Here is a 22,244-nt window from a genome sequence, read left to right on the forward strand (position 1 = left end):
AATGCAATAATGGCATTTATTTTGAGAGCGCTTGAATATAAAAGCAGGGGTGTACTTCTGAGCTTCTATAAAGCTCTGGTCAGACCACATTTGGAGTATTGTGTGTAATTTTGAGCCCCATATCTCAGGAGGGATGTACTGACCCTGAAGCGTGTTCAGAGAAGGTTCACGAGAATGGTTCCAGGAATGAGCAGCTTAACATATGACGAACGTCTGAGGTCTCTGGGTCAATACTTGATGGAGTTTTAAAGGATGGGGGGAACCTAATTGAAAGTTACAAAATACTGAATAGCCTAGACAGAGTGGATGTTGGGAAGATTTTCCCATTGGTAGGGGACACTAGGATCCAAGAGCACAGCCTTAGAGTAAAGGGAAGACATTTTAGAATGGCGGTACGAAGAAACTACTTCAGCCAGAGGGTGGTGAATCTATGGAATTCAATGCCACAGAAGGCTGTGGAGGCCTGGTCATTGAGTGCATTTAAGACTGAGATAGATAAGTTCTTGATTGCCAAGGGGATCAAAGATTGTAGGGTTGAGAAACTTACCCGCTGTGATTGAATGGCAGAACTGATTTGATGAGCTGAATATCCTAACATCTGATCCTATGTCTTATGGTCTTATCATGTTTAGTCATAAACCTTTCCATGGATGCAAAAACACTGTCCCTATAAAAGCAGTTACCCATGTGATTGCACATGATTACCACTCAAGCCAAGCGGGTCACTATATTGTTTCTAAAAATGATGTCCACTCATTGCTTAAAAAATGATGGGAAGGGCTGAGTTAACCCCGAGGGCACAAGTTAGAATCCAGCCAAATCCACTGAGCTGGAACTTGCTTCCCACTGCTGTAGATACTTTAGGCAAGATGAGTTTGAACCATATCAATCCAATTCCTGTTGGACAGGTTGCCCTCAGTAAAAAAATATTCCTGACAGGGAGAATGGATTTGGCACCCTTGCTGTGAGAATCCTCAAGGATTACCAATAAGGGAAAGGAAAATGTTATGCTATGCAAAGACAAGTAGGAAATGCTTTTGTGAGATTGAAAGCTCTATTGGTTGTTGGGAACCTACATTCTGAGTTTGATCTGTACCCCAACTTTACAGTAGAAGAATCCTCATCTTGATGGATCCTGCCAATGTGTGTTTTGATTCATGGAAAGTAAGACTGAACTAAAGACTCATCATTCAGTCCTTTGCTTGCCCAGTACCTCATAATAGGGGAACTCCATGCGACGTTTCACTCCTTGCTAATTCTACACTCTTTGGAATGTTTTAATCAAGGTTTGCTGATGTCTGATAGCTCGGTCATTATTTATTTCATTGACAATTTACGTCTTAATATTGTCATACTCCGTTGGTCTTTGACTATTTATTTTGGTTTGCAAATGGAAAGAAATCTTGCTGAAAAGAGAGACATTTTATCGAATATTTTTGTCTTGCATTCATCAGGACAATTTGCAAGAATGCCAAATTTCAAATGACCACAACGATTTACAGTAAACTATTTCAAGATTTGTAATTTTTAAAGTTCAGCATATTCTTGAACATGCTTGCGACCACCTCACCATCAGATTCTCCAGCTACTGCTACTTGTGATGCAAAGAAAGAGGAGCATTTGCATGAGCATAATTGGAAAAAAGAGAATGAAAACCTTTGGGCTAATTATCGACCAGTTACTGAAATGATCAATTAACTCGGCATTGTCAATCCAAGCAGCAACAGAAGGAGGCTTTTGGCCCATTAAGCCTTTTCCGGCTCTTTGGATGACCTACTCAACAAAATCCAATATCCTGCTCATTTCCCATAACTCTGCAAAATCACAGTCCCACCCCCTAATTATGTATTGAATTCTCCTTGAATGTTCAAGCCATATAATTGGGATTATAATGACTCACCATGCATTTCACATCTGCCCTTCTGGTTCTTTTGCCAACTATCTTACACCAGACCCTCTGATTAGTGGCCTTCCACCTTGTTGAAGCCATTGCACCCCTTCTAATCTTTTGAAACCCCTCATTTAAAATCTAGAGTCTTCCAGAAACTTGCCATGAAACATTTTGAGGCAAAGAGCAGTACGTTACATGCTCAGTATAGGAGTACACAGGATTTGTGAAGCATTATGCAAACCAATGCCTCCTCAGGGATACCATCAATGGCTTAAAGAAAGAGTGGTCCATGTGGCCAATATGAAAAAATGATCAAAAATGACCAACTGCTAGCGAGAGTCCAGTTCAGTATGGCAGTCTGTCATAAAAATCAGCTCGCCCATTACTCTAATGGGCTCAAACTCTTTCACTGGCCCCAACATGACTGAATCCAAGAACAACTTAAGAGTTTCATAGTTGACTTTGGCTCATGAACAAGTATCTAATTACTTCATCATATGTGGAAATCAGTGAGCAACTCTATCCTAATTAGAGTAATTAAGGCCATGTAGTGCTTATTAAGTACTTATATAATTGAACTCCCCAAACAGATATGCAATTGTTATCTTTTCTTTCCTTTCCCAAATTAATATTTTTATGGCTCATTAAAAGATGAGGGGTGTCAACTCTGAACTATTCAGCACTTTTCCACTGATGGACCCAACTTCACTATCAAGAGCTCCCAGATCAGGCAGAGAGCAGGCTCAACAGACAGCTAAAAACCCTTCTCATCTCATCCTAACATCATATCTCATGCTCAATCTCAGGACAGTGTCCCCTCCAAATATGTGCTCCCATTTCCCACCCTCCATGAGCTGTGCTACCTCTGAAAAGTTAAGATACGTGCAGTTATATCATGTTTCGTACAAGCAAAATCTCTGGTTGTGACCTCCAGAAACCAAGAAAATGGAGGAACCTTTATTCCGTGATGCCAGACCGAAATTAAAAACAAGGTGATAAGATCGAGAATACAATGTTCCAGGAATATGGGAGCAAGAGTAGGCCATTCAGCCCCTTGTGCCTTTTAACGTTTTTCTCAATTATTTATGGATATGGACATTGGCGACCTAACTGCATATAGCCACATTTTCCCTATATCTTTTAATACCATCTGCTAACAAATTTCTATAAATATCAGATTTTAAATGCATAATTGGCCAAGCATCCAGAGAAACCTCAACCATTCTTCTGAATGAAAAAGGTGAGGCACTAAATTTTAGTCTACGTTCCCCAGTCTTAGATTCTCCAATTAGCACAATTAGTTCCTCTCTATCTATCTGATCAGTTTTGTGTACTCTTTGATTAGATTTTCCCCTCCCCCAACCTTCCAAATATCAGTAAATATAACCTTAGTTTGTGTAACCCTGTCTTTTAATTTCTCTTTCGGAGTCCAGGTATAGAGTCATAGAGTCATACAGCGTGGAAACAGACCCTTCGGTCCAACTCGTCCATGCCAGCCAAGTTTCTCAAACTAAACTAATCCCATTTGCCTGTGTTTGGCCCATATCCCTCTAAATTGTTCCTACTCAGGTACCCATCCAGATATCTTTTAAATGTGATAACTGTACTTTTCTCTGCAGCTCTGTGTGAAAAGGTGGCCCATCAGGTTCCTTTTAAATCTTCCTCCTCTCATCTTAAAATTATGCCCTCTAGTTTTGAATACCCCTACCCTAGGGAAAAGACCTTTGCTATTCACTTTATCTATGCCCCTCATGATTTTATAAACCTCTATAAAGTCATCCCTCAACTCATACTCTCCAGTGAAAGAAGTCCCAACCTATCCAGCCTCTCCTTAGATCTCATACCCTCCAGTTCTGCTAACATCCTTGTAAATCTGCTCTGCACTCTCTTCAATTTAATAATATTCTTCCTATCACTAAGTCAGGCAAAAGCATTGGGTCACAGTGTATGATGATGTGGAATCATGCATAAAATCTTTCACTTGGCAAATTACCAAACCAGAGAGAAAGTGAGGGCTGCAGATGCTGGAGATCAGAGCTGAAAATGTGTTGCTGGAAAAGCGCAGCAGGTCAGGCAGCATCCAAATTACCAAACCAGGCTGTTTCATTGTATCTTGGCCCAAAAACTGAAAGGTTCATCCCTTTCTCAGCTTTCATTTAGCTGATTTTTTTATTTGCTATCAAAGAATTTTAAACTTCTAGAGGGGTTGAAGTAGCACAGGGATCTGGGTGTGTATGTGTTTAAATCATTGAAGGTGGCTGAATGGTTTTGTACGACTCTAAGACTCAATGACAGGTTGAGAGAATGGCTAATAAAACATACAGTATCCTAGCCTTTATTAATAGAGGCAAAAGCAAAAAGGTTTTCCTAAACTAGTAATAAAACACTGATTCAGCATCAACTACAGTATTGTTTCCAGTTCTGGGCACCATAGTTTCAGAGGTATGTGAAAGACATTAATCCAATGCTTAAAAGGTTGAGAGATTGCTTCCGACAATGAGGAACTTCATCTATGTAGATAAATCATAGAAGTCTGCTTGTTTTCCTTGGAAAAGGGAAAGTTGAGATGAGATTTGGTCGAGGTGGTCAAATTCACAAGAGGTCTGGGCAAAGCATAGATAAGGAGAAACATGCTCTTTTTGGTGGAAGGATCAAGATTGAGAGGACACAGGCTTAAGACAATATGTAAAAGAAACAATAGTAAATTGAAGAAAAGATTTTTCACAGTGAGTGATTAGGATCTGGAATGCACTGCCAAAGAGGGAATTGGTTCAGTATTTAAAAGGAAGAATGTGCAGGGGTATGGAAGAAGGCCAGGGAGTGGCATGGGTGAATTGCTCCTTCGGAGAGTGAGCAGAGACATTATGGCCTGAATGGCCTCTTTCTGTGCTGCAGCCAATTGGGGATTGTGTCATGTTATGAATTGATCTCTGGGAGTTTAATCAATTCTAATTCTGCACATTACACAATATTGCAGCAATGTGTGGGCCCCAGAGAACAAGCATTCAACATCTGTCTTTTGTAAGTGTGATCGAGTGGACCTGAAAAGAGTTTGCAAATGCTCTCTCTTTTGTTCTTCACCGCTCCATGCTGTTCACATTATACGTTGCAGAGTGAAACTATTGTTTTGGAGACAGATGGGAACACCTGTCATATCTCCTCAACCGCAAGCCAAAAGCAATCTGCTCATCCTTCCCAGTTTGGCCAATCAAATGTTCTCAGGGAGAAGGTAAAAGCAACATGGTCTAAGCCCCATTCCCTGACACTCAGGCACTGAAGCAGGACTTGATACCCAGATTAACATCAGAGCCTAAATCCAAAGTCCCAAGGATCAATTCCAATGGCTCATGGGCTTCAGCATTGAAAGGATGCCACAGATTTCTTCCAACATCATTCTCCCCTTCCTCTCTCGATCCAAATCATAAGGCACAGATAAAGTACTTACTTTTCTCATTGATCTTTGTGAGATCCTGGCTCACGTGCCTGTCTGAATAACCTCAACTACTGCATCCCAGTACCATTCATTACAGGCGAAACATATTAAAATATTACTGAGGTGTGACTAAGTTATAATGTAACTGTAAGTCTTTTACTTGCTCTATTAGTTATGTTCCTATGAATGTACAGGTGGCTCTGGACTGAGAAGGAAGTTCTGGTCCATCCAGGAAGCTCCATAAAATCACAATGCCAACAACTCCTCAGGAGGCTAGAACTCCCCTTCTAAATCTATCTGCCTCACTTCCTCTTTTCTTTTAAAAAACACTCTCTGGTACTGTTTCTTTGACTGACATTCTTTTCCTAATACCCCCTTCTATGGGTCACAGAGTTTAGTATGATCTGTTTTGGGGCATTCCATTGCATTAAAGATGCTATATTAATACAAATCATTTTCTTTTGTGGCATCACATTTATATCACATCCACCATTCCAGCAGTGGCATTATATTCACAGGGGTATATCCATGAGCAAATGTACAGCTTTGATTACTAAACACCCATATCGTGAGCAGGAAATAATGTGGACTCCAGGGATCTGTCCCAAATGAACAATATCCCTGGGCAAGAATATCCCAGAATAGTGTCAGTGTTTGATTTTTTTTGTGTGTGGCTTACACTCTATCACAGTCCACAAATGGTCACTAGACTTGAAATATTAACTCTGTTTCTCTCCACAGATGCTGTCAGACCTGCTGAATTTCTCCAGCACTTCCTTTTTTTGCCTCAAAGGATTGGCCTGCCCATGCATTGAAGAGTAGGAGAAGATTGAAGATTTACAATAAAAATGTTGGTGCCACTTTTTTCTACCTGAAGGGCCCCCTCCCAAGATCAAAGGTGAGATTCTATCGGCTTGGAGCAGGACAGAGAAGAGTCACTGAAAACCTACAGCCATTCAATAAGGCAACTTCTCAAGGTCAATTTGAGACAGGCATTAAATGTGGCTCAGCAAAGGCGCCCACATCCCACAAATGAACAAAAGAAAAACTTCCTTGCATCTGTATAATGCTCCCTTTTGAGAACTTTTTTTTCTTAAAATCCATTGCTGTTGCTTCCGTACACCTTCTTGACACATCTTTTCCCCCACCCCAATTCTTTTTATTCCCTGGTTCTGTCCATTTAGCCTTTAGCTTCCACCTGCTATTCTTAGTCCAGGCAATTACATTGTATTTCAAAAGCATGTGGTTGAACTCTATTTTATTTTAAATAAAATTGCCCATTGCAGCCAAATGCAGCACCAGTCGCTTCTATAGACACGACGAACAGAATATGTGATGGACAGCGAAATTTTCCAAAACTTCCCTTTCACAGTGTCATACAATTCTGAGATTCCTGAAGAAGGGCTTATGCCCGAAACGTCGATTCTCCTGTTCCTTGGATGCTGCCTGACCTGCTGCGCTTTTCCAGCAACACATTTCAATTCTGAGATTCAGTCTATTCTAGTTTCTGATCGTTCCCATCTCAACTGCAATGGCCACTTAGTATTAGTCCTGGTGAGGAAAGGTAGGATTGAAAGGAAAGAGAGGCTAATTTTCTGTTATATCTGTATTATATGAAGATGGAGTAATAGGTTTGTGGGCGCTATCACCCTTTACTGCTTCCTGCCTTTCTTACACATGCTCAACTTATTGGCACCCTCAAAACATTGGGATTTTCCAGAGTTTTATTTTAAAGAGGAAATTGGCTGAATAGCATATTAAGCAAAAATATTCCAGTTTTTTTTGGGGGGGTGGGAATCAAGGATTGCAAATGGGGAAAGAGAAGAAACTGGAGGAAGGGGTCGCACATAATGACATCAAAGACTTGATCTAGCTGGTTATTTGGAATATAAAGTGCAATAATCCACTGAAATAACCCAATTACTGTGCTGAGCAGTTTAATGTGGTGGGGGGAGGAATATATTGCAGAGCCACATTCCATTGCATTTGAACAATTTATCAGGCATCAGACCAATGCAGAGGTTCAGGGACCAAGTGGATAGATATATTCTTTTTTTTTACATCATCTAGTTTTCCAATTAACCTGTTCAGAGATGTTATTACACACTTCTGGAGTAGGTAGGACTTGAACCATGGTGTCTTGACCCCACGGTCACTAACAGTGCACCACAAGAGCCCCGAATAGTTACTTGAACAGCAGCATGGGACTCAGGTGGTGGTCAATCTAATGTCCAAAGTGATCAAACCATCAGTACAATGTGGAAACATTCAATGTCCCTCGTACATTGTACAGACTGCATTATGCACCAGTTCGTACAATAAGTTAACAGTTAGATATAGGGAATCTTGTTTCTGTGGACTGGCTACAATGTTGGACACAGACCTCTTGCTTCAGGATCTGAGGAGCTGCAGTGTTTTCTCTTGCCCTAAGCTCTACATTCTAAAACTGTATTTTTTCAATGTTTAGTCCTCCCATATTTCACCCCAACCTCACTTTCTAGACGAAAGGAGAGATCCATTTCAGGAGTACTCTATTTTTAAAAGCAACAATGCTTTGCTGCTACAGGGGCTGTCTGCCTGCAGTAGCCTGTGGGGTAAATGCCACTGGCAAACCGGGCACAGCAGGCTACCAAAATGGTTCAGCAGATGAGGTGTTTTCCGATGGGGTTGCCTGAAGGGCGTGTGTCAGTCAAAGTCCAAAATCGGCGTCAAGCAGTAACGAGGGATAATAATCATTGATTCCCAGATCGTTCTAATTCAGCCCTTCCCAATTGCCACAAAGCTACCTAGAGGCATCTAGTGGCAGGGCATCAATGCTGCAGCGGATTCTCATCACTTCTCTGAATGGGATAGCTTGCTTCTTTCTGCAATGCCCAGTTTGCAAAGTAGGGCAACCAGCAGGCAGTTCAACAGATGCCTGGTTTTGCCCATATTGTTGCCCAGAAAACTTGGATGTCGATTTTTAATCTCGGTGGAACAGCAACAATGTGAATTGGCAAAGATCAGAGCTTCCTCCCCTCTCTGCCTCCCTGTATTACTGAGAGCCGGCTTGGATCAGTTTGGCCAGATTGGTTATGGCTGTCAGCTCCCAGCCCAGATGGGAGGGAATGGGAGAAGTGATGGTGATGGGGGTGTGGGTGCTGCATTGTTAGAGGTTGACCTCCCCCAACCCCACCAAACATTGCTGTGAGATGTCCTGCCTGTACTGTCCAGGAAGGCTTGAGTGATGGCCAAGTGAAAGGAGAGAGGTTCTCCCACAATCTTCAAAAACAATCATCCCAAAGGCAAGTCTAAAACCTGGGATTGCTCATTTGATTATTACCCAATAAATCCCTATTGTGCAAAGTCCTGCAAGGGAGTTGAATGTTGGGAGTGGGGCCTGATATAACATAGAGAATAGAAAACGGGAGAAAGAGCCATTTAGCCTTCAAGCTTGCTCTGCCATTCAATATGATCATGGTTAACCATCCTATTCAGGACCCTGTTCCCACTTTCTCCCCCAATATATTTTGATTACTTTAGTCCTAAGAACTACATCTCACACCTTCGTATAAATATTCAATGTTTTGGCCATGACTGTTTCTATGGCAGGGAATTCCACTGGCTCACCATCCTCTGAGTGAAGACATTTTTCAAATCAGTCCTAAATGGCCTACCCGCACCCTTAAACTGTAACCCCTGGTTCTGGACTCACCAGTCAACGGGAACATCCTTCCTGCGTTTACCCTGTTTATATAAATGTGAATGCTTCCTCCTAAGCACATGGAGGGAACTAAGTGAAGCTGTTTTCATTTTTAAGAAAGACCAATATCCTCTTAAACTGAATCAATGAACAGGGAACCTGCAAAATCCCAAGCAGGATCCTGAAAAAAGTGCCCAGCATTTTGGAGTGGAATTCCCATTTGGTCCCAAAGACATCTTAATTTACAACCATGCAGGGAAACAAACAATGTCAGTTCTGTCAAATGATCCAAAGGTTGGCACTGAAGCCACTTTGTGTGATAATATCACTGAACTAATAATCCTGAGTCAGGCTAAGGAGGCATCAGTCAAGGGACAAGAGCTGAAATCCCATCTTGGAAGATGAACTAGCTTAAAGACAACCATGTAACCAGTGCCAATTTGGGTTACTTATGCCTTTTAAGTCCCAGAACATTTCTCTCCTCTTCAACCCCTCAGCCCATTCCTACTTCCAACCCAGTGGGACTTAATCATCTTGAAGTACAATTGTATGGACACCACCCACCCAATGACACTTTGCTCAAACCAACACACCATGGTTCTGGCAAGGAAAAGTTAAACAGGCAATTTTACCAGGCAGACATGGGGCTGTTGTGGTGCAATGATAATGACCCTGCCTCTGGGTCAGCAGATCCAGGTTCAAGTCCTACCTGCACTGAAAACGTCTCACAACATAACCTGATTCAAGTATTTCCTAGAAGGGCATGACAGAGCTAAGCCAACTCACACTCATGGAGGGTGCATGGTAACTTGAACCCCTTTCACTTTCCTCTTGTGCGACTTTGGAATGATGAAGTGATCTGTGATGCCCCCTACTGCTTGTCTTGGGAGTTGAAGCCCACGACACAGTGCTTTAAGCAGCTGACGTGGGCACCGTTAGCCCCAGGTGGTAAGGGCAGACTGGTTTCAGATCCATCAAATCTCTCTTCAGAACTTCCCTGAACTCAACACCTTGGTTGTGACAACAATGAGTGCAGCCAAGGGACACTTGGCCCCATAGCCAAGACGAACGACATCTTGACTGACATCCAAACGTTAAGTGAATGTCTTGCAACATGACCACCTAAAATGCCAGTAAATCCAAAGCAAAATTGATCTAGGAACATATATGATTTTACACCACAAAATATATATGTTTTTTTCATTTAGCGGCGAAGCTAAATATGTTATACTCTAAACATATGTAATACATTTATTTATCAATAGAAAGACACTATAAATATATACATTAGTGTTTTACATATATTTTAAAAAGTAGAAACCATGAATAAGAAGTGAGTGGGAAATAAATATGTAAATAAATAAGAAATTCTTTTAGCTCTTAGTGTATTTAATTATGAGATTTTTGACTATTTGTGGACAGTGAACAGATGTTGCAACCTGGGTTTTGCCAATGAGTCCCTAAGGCAAGAGGATTTCAGAATTACAAGACTTGAGGAATCAGAACTGCCATGATATTAATATACTGGGAGCAGGTACAGAGTGATAGCGAGCAATCCACCAGCGAGAAAAGTGGATAAGAGGGGTGCAATTCAGAGAAGGACTGACTGGTGTTTCTTCAGTCCTCCTTCAGCTCTGACAGTTGATCATTCCAATTTTTAATAATCAGTTTTACTCCAAACTTAATTCTGGACAAAAAGAAGTTGTTTATGTCAAGGAAACTTTATTTTGGGGAAGGAATGGCTGGTGTCAAATGTCAGGGAGGGAGGTGAAAAAGGATTTACCAAAGGTAGCTAGTTCTGTATCTTGCTCACCCTAAGTTTGACCATTGGGCGTAAGACAGTGGCCCAAAAACAACAAGTCTTCAATGACTGACACAAATATTTTAAGATTTGTAGGTACAGTGACATTGTCTAGCAGTCCAAATTTCTCTGTTTAATTCTTCAACAGGCCTGTCTCTCTTGGTAAGGTGTTCATTTCTCACCCCAATGCAAAAAAAAGGTGCTCAGAAAGAGTCCATATGATCCATTCTTGCTCCTAATTGATACGTTTATCTGATCAACACTGTAAATGTTGTAGGTGATTCAATATGTAAGCTATGTCTCTTATTCTTGACTTTTGTAAATGGTTGATCTCCTCACAGTGCCCTTGAACATAAAAGGCATGTTTTCTTCTTTCTGCCTGCCTAACAATTTGCATTTCAAGTAATACAAAGTACATTGAGATTTTTCAGAGGCTTGAGGTACTGGATAACTATGTGTTTTTTCTTGTGTGTATAAGTATTTGTTCCTGTTTCAATGCTCACCTGACTGTGCTACATGTCGAACTCTGTAATGACAGAAAAGTTGATGAACCAGCTCTTCGGTAATATTCCATTTATTACCCTAGCCAATTGGGAAAGCCGGCAATAGGGCCAAGGTCATGGGTACAGACTGCTGCCAAAGCTGAAGAGATTCGGTTGCTGGGGGGGGGGGGGGGGGGGGGGGTGGATGTGGTATTGGGAGTGGTGGTGGTAGCGGGCAGGGAGCTAAATAGATGGCAGGTCAAAGCCTGAGGGGTGCAGGGTGTAAATGCAATAATACCACCACTGATGAGGTGCAGGGATAAGCTCCTTCCCACTCTGTCCTGTGGAAACAAAATCAGCGCTAACAAATCCAGCTGCAGGATGACATTCCAGCCCTACTGCATGTCGCCTGAGTTTCCAAAGGGAGGGTGTTAAAAAGAAACCAGAAACATTGGACTTGGATTCTACTTTTCTTTCTCCAGTATTACCACAAGTTTTAGAGACCTATTGCTACTTCTTATCACTCCAATTGGCGAATAATGCCCAGTCACACCATTTTAGCAACAGCTCCAGTGAAGTGAAAATGGCGGGACCGAACGAACTAGCGATTTGCTTTGCAGGCACATAAACTCAATATCTTAGACATTATATTGTGACAGGCATTCATAATTCAGATTGCCTAAGTCTCAGATGCATACATTTATACAGAATAAATGTAGAAATTGATGCACCTCCAAAATCAAGTAATTTGTATGAAATATTCTGAATCTTTCCATATGACGGGAATTAAAATGTTACTCAATGTCAATATATTATCTGTTTCAAAACTAGAATGGTTTGGCATTTTCAAATATGTTAACAAGTAAAATATAGCTTGCAAAATTGGTTTGAATATTGCCTCGCAAAAATATCAAGCTCAAAATATTAAACCTTATTTTTGAACAAGAGAATCTCAGTAAGACAGGATGCAATCTCAACAGAAAATTCTTGTCAATTCAGTCATACCAAGGTGCATGCAAATAAAATGGGACCATTTTATACTTTTTGCTCATCAAATTTTATCTAATGCGATATGAGTTGCAGTCTGTCTATGGCCTGGCTGATTGGCAGTGAAGTAGAGATGAACAGAAAAAAAAAATCATGTGTTGTACCTTCTCCGCCAACTCCTTTTCACAAAAAACACAAGACACATGTTTCTTTCCCTCTGAATGACTCTTGCATACCAACCTTTACAGTCGAAGTCTGAGGATCAAGTCATTTACTTGTGTAAAACATGATCCCAGTTATCACATTAACCTGGTTACCAATATCGTACATTTCAAATATTTACAACCTGCGCAAATCAGTGTTTGAATGAGGGGATGGTGGGGGGAGATAAGTGAGAATTTTCTCTTTGAAAATGAAGGTGGCATATTAGCTGTGCCCACATTGTACTGCCAGGTCGGACTTGGCACTGTCTTATTTCAACACGACAATTGTGTTCGAGCCCGGGTACAGCTATCCCATTTCTGTTGCTAGGTTAAGTTAACAGGGCACTGATCTTTAGTGGGAGAATCATGGATTACTTACCAAGGCTTCCCAAATAAATCCAAAGTCTCCCTATTCAATTCTCATGCATATCAACAACCTCCAACACTGCCCAAAACAAAAACTTTCCCGTCTGTAATATGTAGCTAAGTTCTCAGATCCAAACGAATACTTGCACTAATTTAAGACAACATGCATTCAATGAGGTGTTCAAATACATAAAGTTCAGAACTTCACAAATTTTAAGACAGCTCCCCAATTCAAAGAGGTGTCACAATGTGTAACTAAATAAAATAAGATCATATTTGACATTTTTAAATGGGCTTACAGGATTTTGCCAGTTGTTAGGAGAGCTAAATTATTCTTGTCACTTTCACATGCAAATGTCTGCGTAAATATATGGTGCTACTTTTAAATTCCCAGCACCGATTATAAGTTGCGACACATACCCAATGGCGTAAATTTGTACATGCACCCTCATAATGATGTGACATGAGACACAACAGTAAGAATTCATCTCGTGTTAGAGATGAGATGCAGCACAAAATTGGACAAGGTACATCTCATTGTTATGGGATGCAAACCAAAGGTTTACCCTTATTCTACTGTCATGGCACTCTTTAAATCGCCCAGCAGTCTGTGGTCGCAGTAATACCACACTCACATCTGCATTCTGTTTGGGAGTGTGAGGTTTAATTTTAAATTCTGAATCCTGATATCAGTTTGACTGCCTCCCTGATAGAATTCACCCAGAGAGGTTGGCTTCTCGGCTCAACCGTAGATGTGCAAGCAGTTGTTGGCTTGATTTAAGCGGCCTACATTTTGGAAACGTCAGCTTGGCCCAGTCAGTTGCATTCACAGCCACGGTTGCAGAAATTGAGGGCAGTCAGTGAATGACAGACAAGTGCATTGCTGGGCAAACTTCTGAGAAAGACAGGGGCTGGAGAGGGGGCATGGGGGGTAAGACGTAAAACGCAGGTCCTGTGTGGGAATTCAGATTGGATTAAAGATACAAAGAAACGATGGTACAGTTGGCACTTCACAATCGAGATACAAAATAAACTAGCAAGCCTTCAACTACTCAAATTTAATTTAATTATATGGATAGTTTTTGAGTCCCTCCACCCTCCCATTGGTTTTACTGCAACATTTTAATTATTTTTTCTTAAACGGGTTAAATCAGATTCCTGCCAACTGTGTTCAGTTTAAAGATTCATGTCTCTACTGATTGGAATCAATTTGAATTTAATTTGTTAAGTTTTTTTTACATTATTTCTTTCGCAATTATCCTTATGCCAAACGATATTTGACAGAAACAAATTTGTTTTATGATTAAATTTTTTACAAAACAGTAAGTTATATCCGGGATGCATCATTAAAAACAAATGTATTTTGTTTTGATCTGTCAAAGAATCCACACAATGGGTTAAATATAATATTCAATGTCCGAAGCAAACAGCAATAGTTCAATATTTTTCTCGTGGTTTTAGGTCTTAAATTTAAGCATCTATTTTAACAAAATTTATGACTTTATATTTGTCTGTCTTGTCTTAAGTTACTTAAATGTTGTCTCTCTTCACAGGGAAATTTAAAGTCAAGCCATTCAAAAACAAAGCTACAAACCGACTGCACGCAACCAAGGGCCCATCAGACAGAGCAAGGAATGTAAATAAGTAAGCAAATGGGCAACTTACCTGGGTTGTGTACAAAATAGGCCAAATATAAGTCAAGTTCCTTTACAGAAACTCCAATATGGTGTGGTTGGACGCACAGGCCTTGGTTACTGCACTGAGGTGATTTGACCAGGCGTTCACCATCAGTACTTTCTAAGGGAGTCCCTTTGAACAATATGACCATTACCAGGTCTAACCTCCAGACCTTGTCAGCCTGCCTCAAGCAGTCGATCCGCCGAATCTTGCCTTTCTGGTCAGGGTTAGAAAGGACACAGCAAGGAGCCTTCTTGCCGGTGATGGTCAGCACGAAATCCTCCCGGAATTCAGGCCGGATATCTTTCCGCAGTTTTGCCAAGAGCCGGGACGCCCACTTCTGTTTGATTTCAGGTTTCTCTCCAAGGAGTTCATCCTTGACCACCCTCTCTTCGTCCTTGGACATGCGTTTCTCATGCTTCTTAAAGTATTTGCGCTTGCGAGCCTGCAGGTTGAACCATGTGTAGGAGAAAGCACGGACATGAGGGAGAAGTGCTTCGATAAAGGGATGAAATTCATCCTGTTGGCGGGAGAAGGGAGGAGGTGGTTGAGGGAAGAGAAGAAGACAAAGGAGAGATGGGAATCAATACGTTACAAAACAATTGAAAAAATTAGTTGAACAATAAATTACGTTTGTTTTAAATTCACGGTAGCATTGCAAAACGCACACACACACACAGACACACATATCGTAAAATGCAGTTCCATTGCTTCTGTGTAGGCATTTTTTAAATAGTTACCATTTCAAACTCTCATTACACTGAGGACAGCTCTGCGTTCAATGGCTGTACCCAATACGGCGTGAGTGGGTACTCTGCCTCGCACAAACACACGCGCACAAAATGTGACACTTCCAGCAAACGGCTTTATATATTTTTTAAAAAGGACTTAATCATGCACAAAAAGCCTTGGCCAAAATAAAAAAAAAAGTTCGTCTGATAGCAGGGCTCCTCTGGCCTATTTGGAACAGGCGGTGGAGGGAAGGACTGCTGTATTGGAGCGAGTATGAGACCACTGGCAAAGAAGACTGCAGCTTTCTTTCTCTCTCTCTCTCTCTCTCTCTCTCTTTCTCTCTCTCACTCTCGCTCGCTCGCTTTCTCTTTCCCCACACAATCCCCTACCATTTGCTTGAGCTTTTGCCAGCTTAAGGCCCACCTATTTGGCAAAGTCACGCCTACCAGGCAGCCAATCGACGCTCCTAAAAAGGGACTGTGCAGTTGGAGATAGAATGCAATTTGCCAAATCGGCTGCTTCATATGCAATGAATAAGCAAAGTCCAGCATTTATGAATTTTTCATTTTTTTCGCTCTCTCTGTAGCATGGCAGGTTGGGGGCATCACACACCATTAAAAACACACACAGTCCCACTAGACCCTAACCAGCTGCTCCTCCTGATATGAGCCACAAGATTAACGAACAAACAAATTAATTTCATTCTTTTTCTAAAAAACAAAAATCCTTTTTTCTAAGTCGAGCTACTTATTTCTAAATAAACATAGTGCGGATGGGAAGGGGGAGCAAATGAACACAAAACAATAAAAATTCAGTTGGTGACTGACAGTCCTTTGCACACAGACTTGACTTTACAACATTCATGCATTAACTGCCACTTGCTGCTGGGTCTGCTCCCAAGATTTTTAAACACTTCCCCATCACTTTATCGCAGTTGCTCATAAAAATAAAGTTCCCCTAAAATAACACACAAAATGAAATGAGGGAATTTGAAAGCTTTCATAATCTAAAAACATTTGAAAATCTCACTCACTACCTCTCTCAAAAGCTGCCGCTCGCTCAGAAATCTCCAAACTATCACTCAACTTTTGTTCCTACTTCTTTTTAAAGCCACAAGCCTGGGGCCTGATGCCAGCCTCACTGTCCTGGCTAGAAGTAGGTCAACACCACTTACATTTTCATTTTAGCAGCCCATCACAGCAATGTTAAAAGAAATGTTAATCCCACCAACTAAGCTAGTTCCTGCTGACTTCAAGCCCTGTTTGACAAATGGTCTTGTACACTCAAAACGATAACTCATTTTCTCCTCCAGATACCAGCTTCGTATTTCCAATGTTTCCCTCTCATTCTTTCTCCGAGTAAACGTATGAAAGTTTAGCTTTGCTACAACTCACTCCAAAAGCAGTTGGAGTTTGAGAAGGTTAAAAGGAAAAAAATTTGCTTTAACTCTGGAAAAATTCTATTGCTTAGGCCAGTATCCTCAAAACCTTAACTGTTGAACTATCTTTCTCCCCACCATGGGGGTATCTTTGTTTTGAGTGTTGGGGAAGGCAAATCCAGGAAAATAATATTTCCAAAGTGTAGACACATTTTAGCTTTTTGTGTTTGCATGTATGCTTTTTTTTAAACTGAGTTGAATTTCGGGGACACTGCGCCTCGCAAAGGTCTATGCCAACTTTGAAAACCACTTTGTCCCACTGTACAATGAAAGATCAGTGGCAGCTCCAAAAGCTGACACCTTTCTTCTGTTTTTTTCTATTCTTCTCCCTCCCCAAGTGCACGGCAGGTGTAAATGGCTAATCACCTCTGAGTGTCTCTACATCGTTGTGAATTTTGTTAAAAAACCCTCAGCCTTACATGTGTTAACTGGTTCAGATGACTCTGAAATTAAACCTACACATGGGCAGAATGTGCGTGTGAGTGTGTGTGGGGGGGTGGGGGCGGGCGTGACAGACACTGCGCTAAATTTATCGGACTTAATCGCAGTGTGGCCTTGACTGTATTTATGTTGGCACAAGACATCATTTACATATAAAATAATTGTTTAGTGTTCTGCAACCGAGGTATGTACAACACAAAGAAAAACCACATGCTCCAGTATACCTGGATCTTATATCCGTCCTCACTGCATCTTCCAATTCCACCAAACCAATTCTTAACTCGGCTCGGCATTAACTCTGACCACTTTTCAAAGCAACTTTACGAATCAGCTCAAGTGGGCTCTATGTTTCCCCTCAACCCATCACATTCCCTTACCCACCTATCCTCCCATTCTTATGCTCCCACAAACAATTATGTTTCTCGGCACAACATTCTTGACACATGGACATTTTGGGACACGATCAAAATGACCTTGCTCCCAATGTCACGATACAGGCACTCCAATTATTTCAACCAGTTCATTTAACACTCCAGGCAACCCCCCAACCCATCTTGACCCCATCGGAATCCTCCTGGTTTTTTTTATCAAGTTTATTCTTGTTCATCCAACAAATTGCAAATTTGAAATGTTCCATTTTATTTTAACAAAACAATTTTTGTTGTAGCTTTTTTTTAAATGTGGCCTGACATGAACTTCAAAATGGTAAACTATGTTACAGATATACCCTGTAGGGTCTGTTAACAAAGCAGTGTGGTATACCTAAAAATAAATTTATTAATAAAAGTATCTCTTTTAAAAAAAAAGTCTGCCTCTCTCAAAAGCTGACAAATTATGTCAATTGTTTCAAATAGATTTTATTCTGCAAAAATAACATTAATATAATTTTCAAATTTATTGCATACCCCACATATATAATTTAAATATAAAACATACAGATTAAAATATGTGCACATTTCTTTCGGCATGTACATTTTAAAACATGTATGCACACAATGTTTAATGTGCAAATAAATATATGAATATAGATTTTATATATAGCGCAAGGCATTTGACTAAATATATTCTTGAAGTGAAAATATTATTTCTCACACTTGCCAATTTTATATACTCTCTGTCTAAAATTCTGCTTAATCTTAGCATTTATTGCAACAGGTCAGTGGCAACAAGAAAAATAATCACAAATTCTACATTTTAAAAGGATTAATTCAAACAGTTGCACAAAAAAGGAAATTGTCTAGGTATTTAATTCAAAGATTTGAGTCTTTAGGGATGTAACTGAATTGTATTTTCATACAGTTTGGCATTTTTGTAGGGGTAATGATTGGTTGGAGGGGTGGACGGATGCAAAACTGTTCAAATCAGGGGTTAATGGAGAAACTCAACATAAAACAAACAACTGCAGATGCTGGAAATCTGAAGAAGGGTCAATGGACTCAAAACGTGAACTGTTTTTTCACTTGACAGATGCTGCTAGCCTCGCTGAGTATCTCCAGCAATTTATTTTTCTGTCTGTAACTCAAATTAACACATCTTTCTGCACACACGCCCAGCTATTTTATCCAAGATAATTCCCAAGCTAAATCCACTAACGGGTGTCACTTCCCATTGAGTGAACTGATCATTTCCACTCTCACCCCGCAGCCCACAACCAACCCCTTGTTCATAAGTACTACAGAATTTAAACTGTAAAAGCGGACTTACTCGACCGAACTGTCTGAATGTGTTTTCAACGCAGTCTGTCAAGTGATATTGCTCCCGATAAACGACGAAGTTTCGCAGTATTTGTGAGCGAGACATAACTTCCTAATTAACTCCCGCCTCTTACCTCCTTAAAATATGTAAAAATGTGAAAAGTTTAATGGGTCTCTGCTAAACACAGCTACCTTATTTTTTAATAAATGAGAACGTGAAATTGACCAGGCTGATGAAACTCATTTTATATTTTTTCTCCCCTGAAGTTAGAGAATTATTTCGAGTTTTTTTTTAGAAAGAGCTCCTTTGTGTGTGAGGAGCAGCTGTGCCTTCAGTGTATATAAGCCAAGTAAATAGTTTGTTTCCGTTTACAAAGCGTCCACCCGAAAGCCAAGATCAAGAATACATGAGAGGGGCTTGACTGAACTAACGGCGAGAGTGATGGACCGACCCTCTCAACAACACCATCCGACCCCCTACCTCCCCAAAGCAAAAAAATATATATTTTAGAAAAAGTAATAAAGCCGAGAGCCGGAAGTTTAAAAGCGAAACTCAGGTACACTGGTAGAAAGGGGAGCCGAGAGTACTCCGATTTTCTGCTTGTCTTGCAATGCTTAAAAGCATTTTTGTGTTTCAAAGCACAACTTTTACATCAACTGACAGCCAAGGATATAAATAAAATCACACACTCACTAAAAATACGTGATATTTAAATGTTTCTCAGGGAGTTAGGGCAAAGGTATTTTTTTGTTGTTGTTTAACGTTCCTCCAGTTATGGTGTTAATTTTCTGAGGTGGGTGTAGACCTTGTTTAAATAAAAGTTATGTTTCTTGGTGCAGAGTTAGACCCTAAAGCGCAACGGGACTTGGGGAATTAAAAGAAGAAAGGCGTATTTATTTTTGTAAAATAAAACAGAGATTCTGTCTTTGTACACGCTTCGCTGTCCTTGCTTTTAACGTGCGTGTGGCTAAGAATTTACTGGTCTGAATGAAATAAATGTGTTGTTTCCACTGTACTCTTTCCTCTCCCTCTCTTTATCTCTCCGAAAACATTTGGGATTTCCATCCCGAGATGTGACACATCCCTATCCCCTACCCCCACCTCCTAAATCCCGTCTTTCTCTCTCTCTCCCCAACGGCTCTCTTCTGGAGCTATCCGTCCCCTTCGTGATCGGAACCCAACACTTTCTCTCTATTTTTTTACCGCTTGTTTCCTAAAGACGCCCACTGCCAGTTTAAACTACGTATGGACTCGTCGGAGCCCAGTTTATAACTCGGGCATCGCAACTGTGTGGAGTAATATTCATCCCAAAATATGAAGATAATTCCTCCACCCCCCATCTCCACCTCTCAACCTAAGACCCAGCTAAAGTCTAGTCATGCTACTTTGTTCTGTAGATATTAAAACAATCCTGAGCGGTTGGAAAATTGCACCTTTCATAATTTATTGCAAAGATTTGTTTTGCATATTAAATAATGTTCATGTCATTTTTTGCACGACAAACAATTTTTTGCCTTTCCTGGACAACTTCTGAATTATTGCATTTTTGAGGCTTTCATTGCAACTATTAGCATTCCCCCTCACTCGCCGTGCGAAGAATCGGTCCTGTTAAGTCAGTCTTGGTTCATCCCTCAGGACTCTTGAGAAATGGAAGGGAGCGAGGTCTGTATGTAGAGGTGGAAAGACTTAGCCTCTGGGTCGCAACCCATGATGCAGCACCCTCTCCCCTCCCTGCCCCATTATCCCAACAGATGAGCACCCGGTTAAGCTGCTCCTCGACAGGGGGCGGCTGGAGAACAGTGCCCGGGATTTGGAAGGATGCACCTTCGGTAAGAAAAGGCAAGAACTTCAGGACCCGCACGTCTGCTATGAATGTCCCAATTTCCACTCGGTGTGACCATTTGCACAGAACGCAAACAAAAATCAGATGGAGGTAGTTTAAAGAATTAACTGCAAGGGGGGGGGGGGTCGGCGCTCGAGTTGCAATCGTTAAGTTCGTGCATTGAGTTTTTGTTTTGTTTGAAAATGGGTCTTCGGGTAATTGGCAACAGGAGAAACTGTCGGGGAGCTTTGATGGTTGGCAATGCTTCACTTTCTCAATGGGTTCAGCCAGAGCGGACTGTGCAAGTTTCACATCAAGTCCCGGATGCTCCAAGCAATCAATACAATGTGAAGCAGCGTTTGGAACCAAATGCAAACGTTTTCTCGCCACAAACACCTCCCGCCCCCCTCCCCATTCCTCTCCATTTCCCCCACCTCTACCACCGCCAACCCCCTCCCCCTTTTAATGCAACGCAGGCATCTACACCTCCCGAAACAGTATTATTTACAGGGAGAATTTGGCACTGTGTCCTTCCAAGCGCACAGGACAGCTCTCAGATCTCCCAAGAGTTTGTCCTGTCGCCTATCTCTTTCTCTGTCCTCCGCACTCTCACTCGCTCCCACTCCTTAATGTCCCAATAACCCGTGTAGACCCCGCCCGCCTAACAACCTTTCCTGCTAATATTCTCTACCGTTGTTATTCAACATTGGCTATTTGAATGATTTGTCTGAACTTTGGAACCGATCGCAAGTGTGGCGAGTTCGATTCCCGTTTGCGGAAAGCACCGAATTCATTGCAAAGCGCGGAACTGAGCTCCGGGTCATCTTACAAGCCCCCAGTAACAAGTCTTGAATTTTACTTGGTGCCCACCCCTCCAGTCTATGAAAGGATAGAAATGGTATGCAGGGGATGTGGGGGCAAGGCAGGACATTGACGCTGGGGATTAGAACCGGCGCAGGCCAGGATGGGCCGAAAGGCTTCCATCTACGCTCTAACAATTCTGTGATAGTTTAACGCCACCCGTCCCCTTTCCTCCTCCCCCCACCAACACACACAAAAAATAACCTGCCGCCCACAACTCCTCCAATAGGCTCCCAGTATTTTTCTCTCCAAACTTGGCTCTGCTCTCTTTCTTTTGTCCCAGTAGTAATTTGGGGGCAGTCCCGAACAGAGGAAAATGAGCGTACTGTGCGAGAGTGAGGTTACATGCAGTTTCTGAGACCAGTCCATCAGTCACTGCCAATAGGGAACGTTTCAAAAATAGCAACCAGTTTATGTGAACACAAAAAAACGTATACAAAATTTTGTTTAAAGATTTCTTTGCAATATGTGCTTCATTTCTGAAAGCTACTGTCTACTCGGCTTCGTTGCAAATCAATCATGTTTCCAATAACAACATTCTCCGCACAGCAAGACTCCAAGGGTGAGCAGAAGGAGCAGTCAACTAGCGCTCAGAAGGCTAAGGGCACAGGTAGCTGCCGTCCAACTGGAGCGGAAAATCAGTCCCTGGCTCATTCGCCCATTCTCTCCAACACCTTCCGCCGTACCCCGAAAATAACACACGCACGCACACACACACACACACACGAAGACT

The 22,244-nt window shown here is 41.4% G+C and overlaps 1 protein-coding gene across 7 annotated transcripts in view; it reads right to left on the reverse strand.

Moving 5' to 3' along the window:
• nfixb (nuclear factor I/Xb) overlaps positions 1-22,244 on the reverse strand; it is a 440,781-nt gene that overhangs the window by 365,978 nt on the left and 52,559 nt on the right. For 6 of the 7 annotated variants that reach the window (XM_043694872.1, XM_043694870.1, XM_043694869.1 and 3 more), the window contains one exon: positions 14,511-15,042. In XM_043694872.1, the coding sequence (XP_043550807.1) occupies positions 14,511-15,042 (532 nt within the window). Of the gene's footprint in view, positions 1-14,510; positions 15,043-15,262; positions 15,598-22,244 lie in introns of those variants that run through there. The other variant, XM_043694876.1, reaches the window with a different exon arrangement.

The sequence above is a fragment of the Chiloscyllium plagiosum genome, chromosome 8 (assembly GCF_004010195.1).
Source record: "Chiloscyllium plagiosum isolate BGI_BamShark_2017 chromosome 8, ASM401019v2, whole genome shotgun sequence".
In the NCBI taxonomy this organism is placed as follows: domain Eukaryota; kingdom Metazoa; phylum Chordata; class Chondrichthyes; order Orectolobiformes; family Hemiscylliidae; genus Chiloscyllium; species Chiloscyllium plagiosum.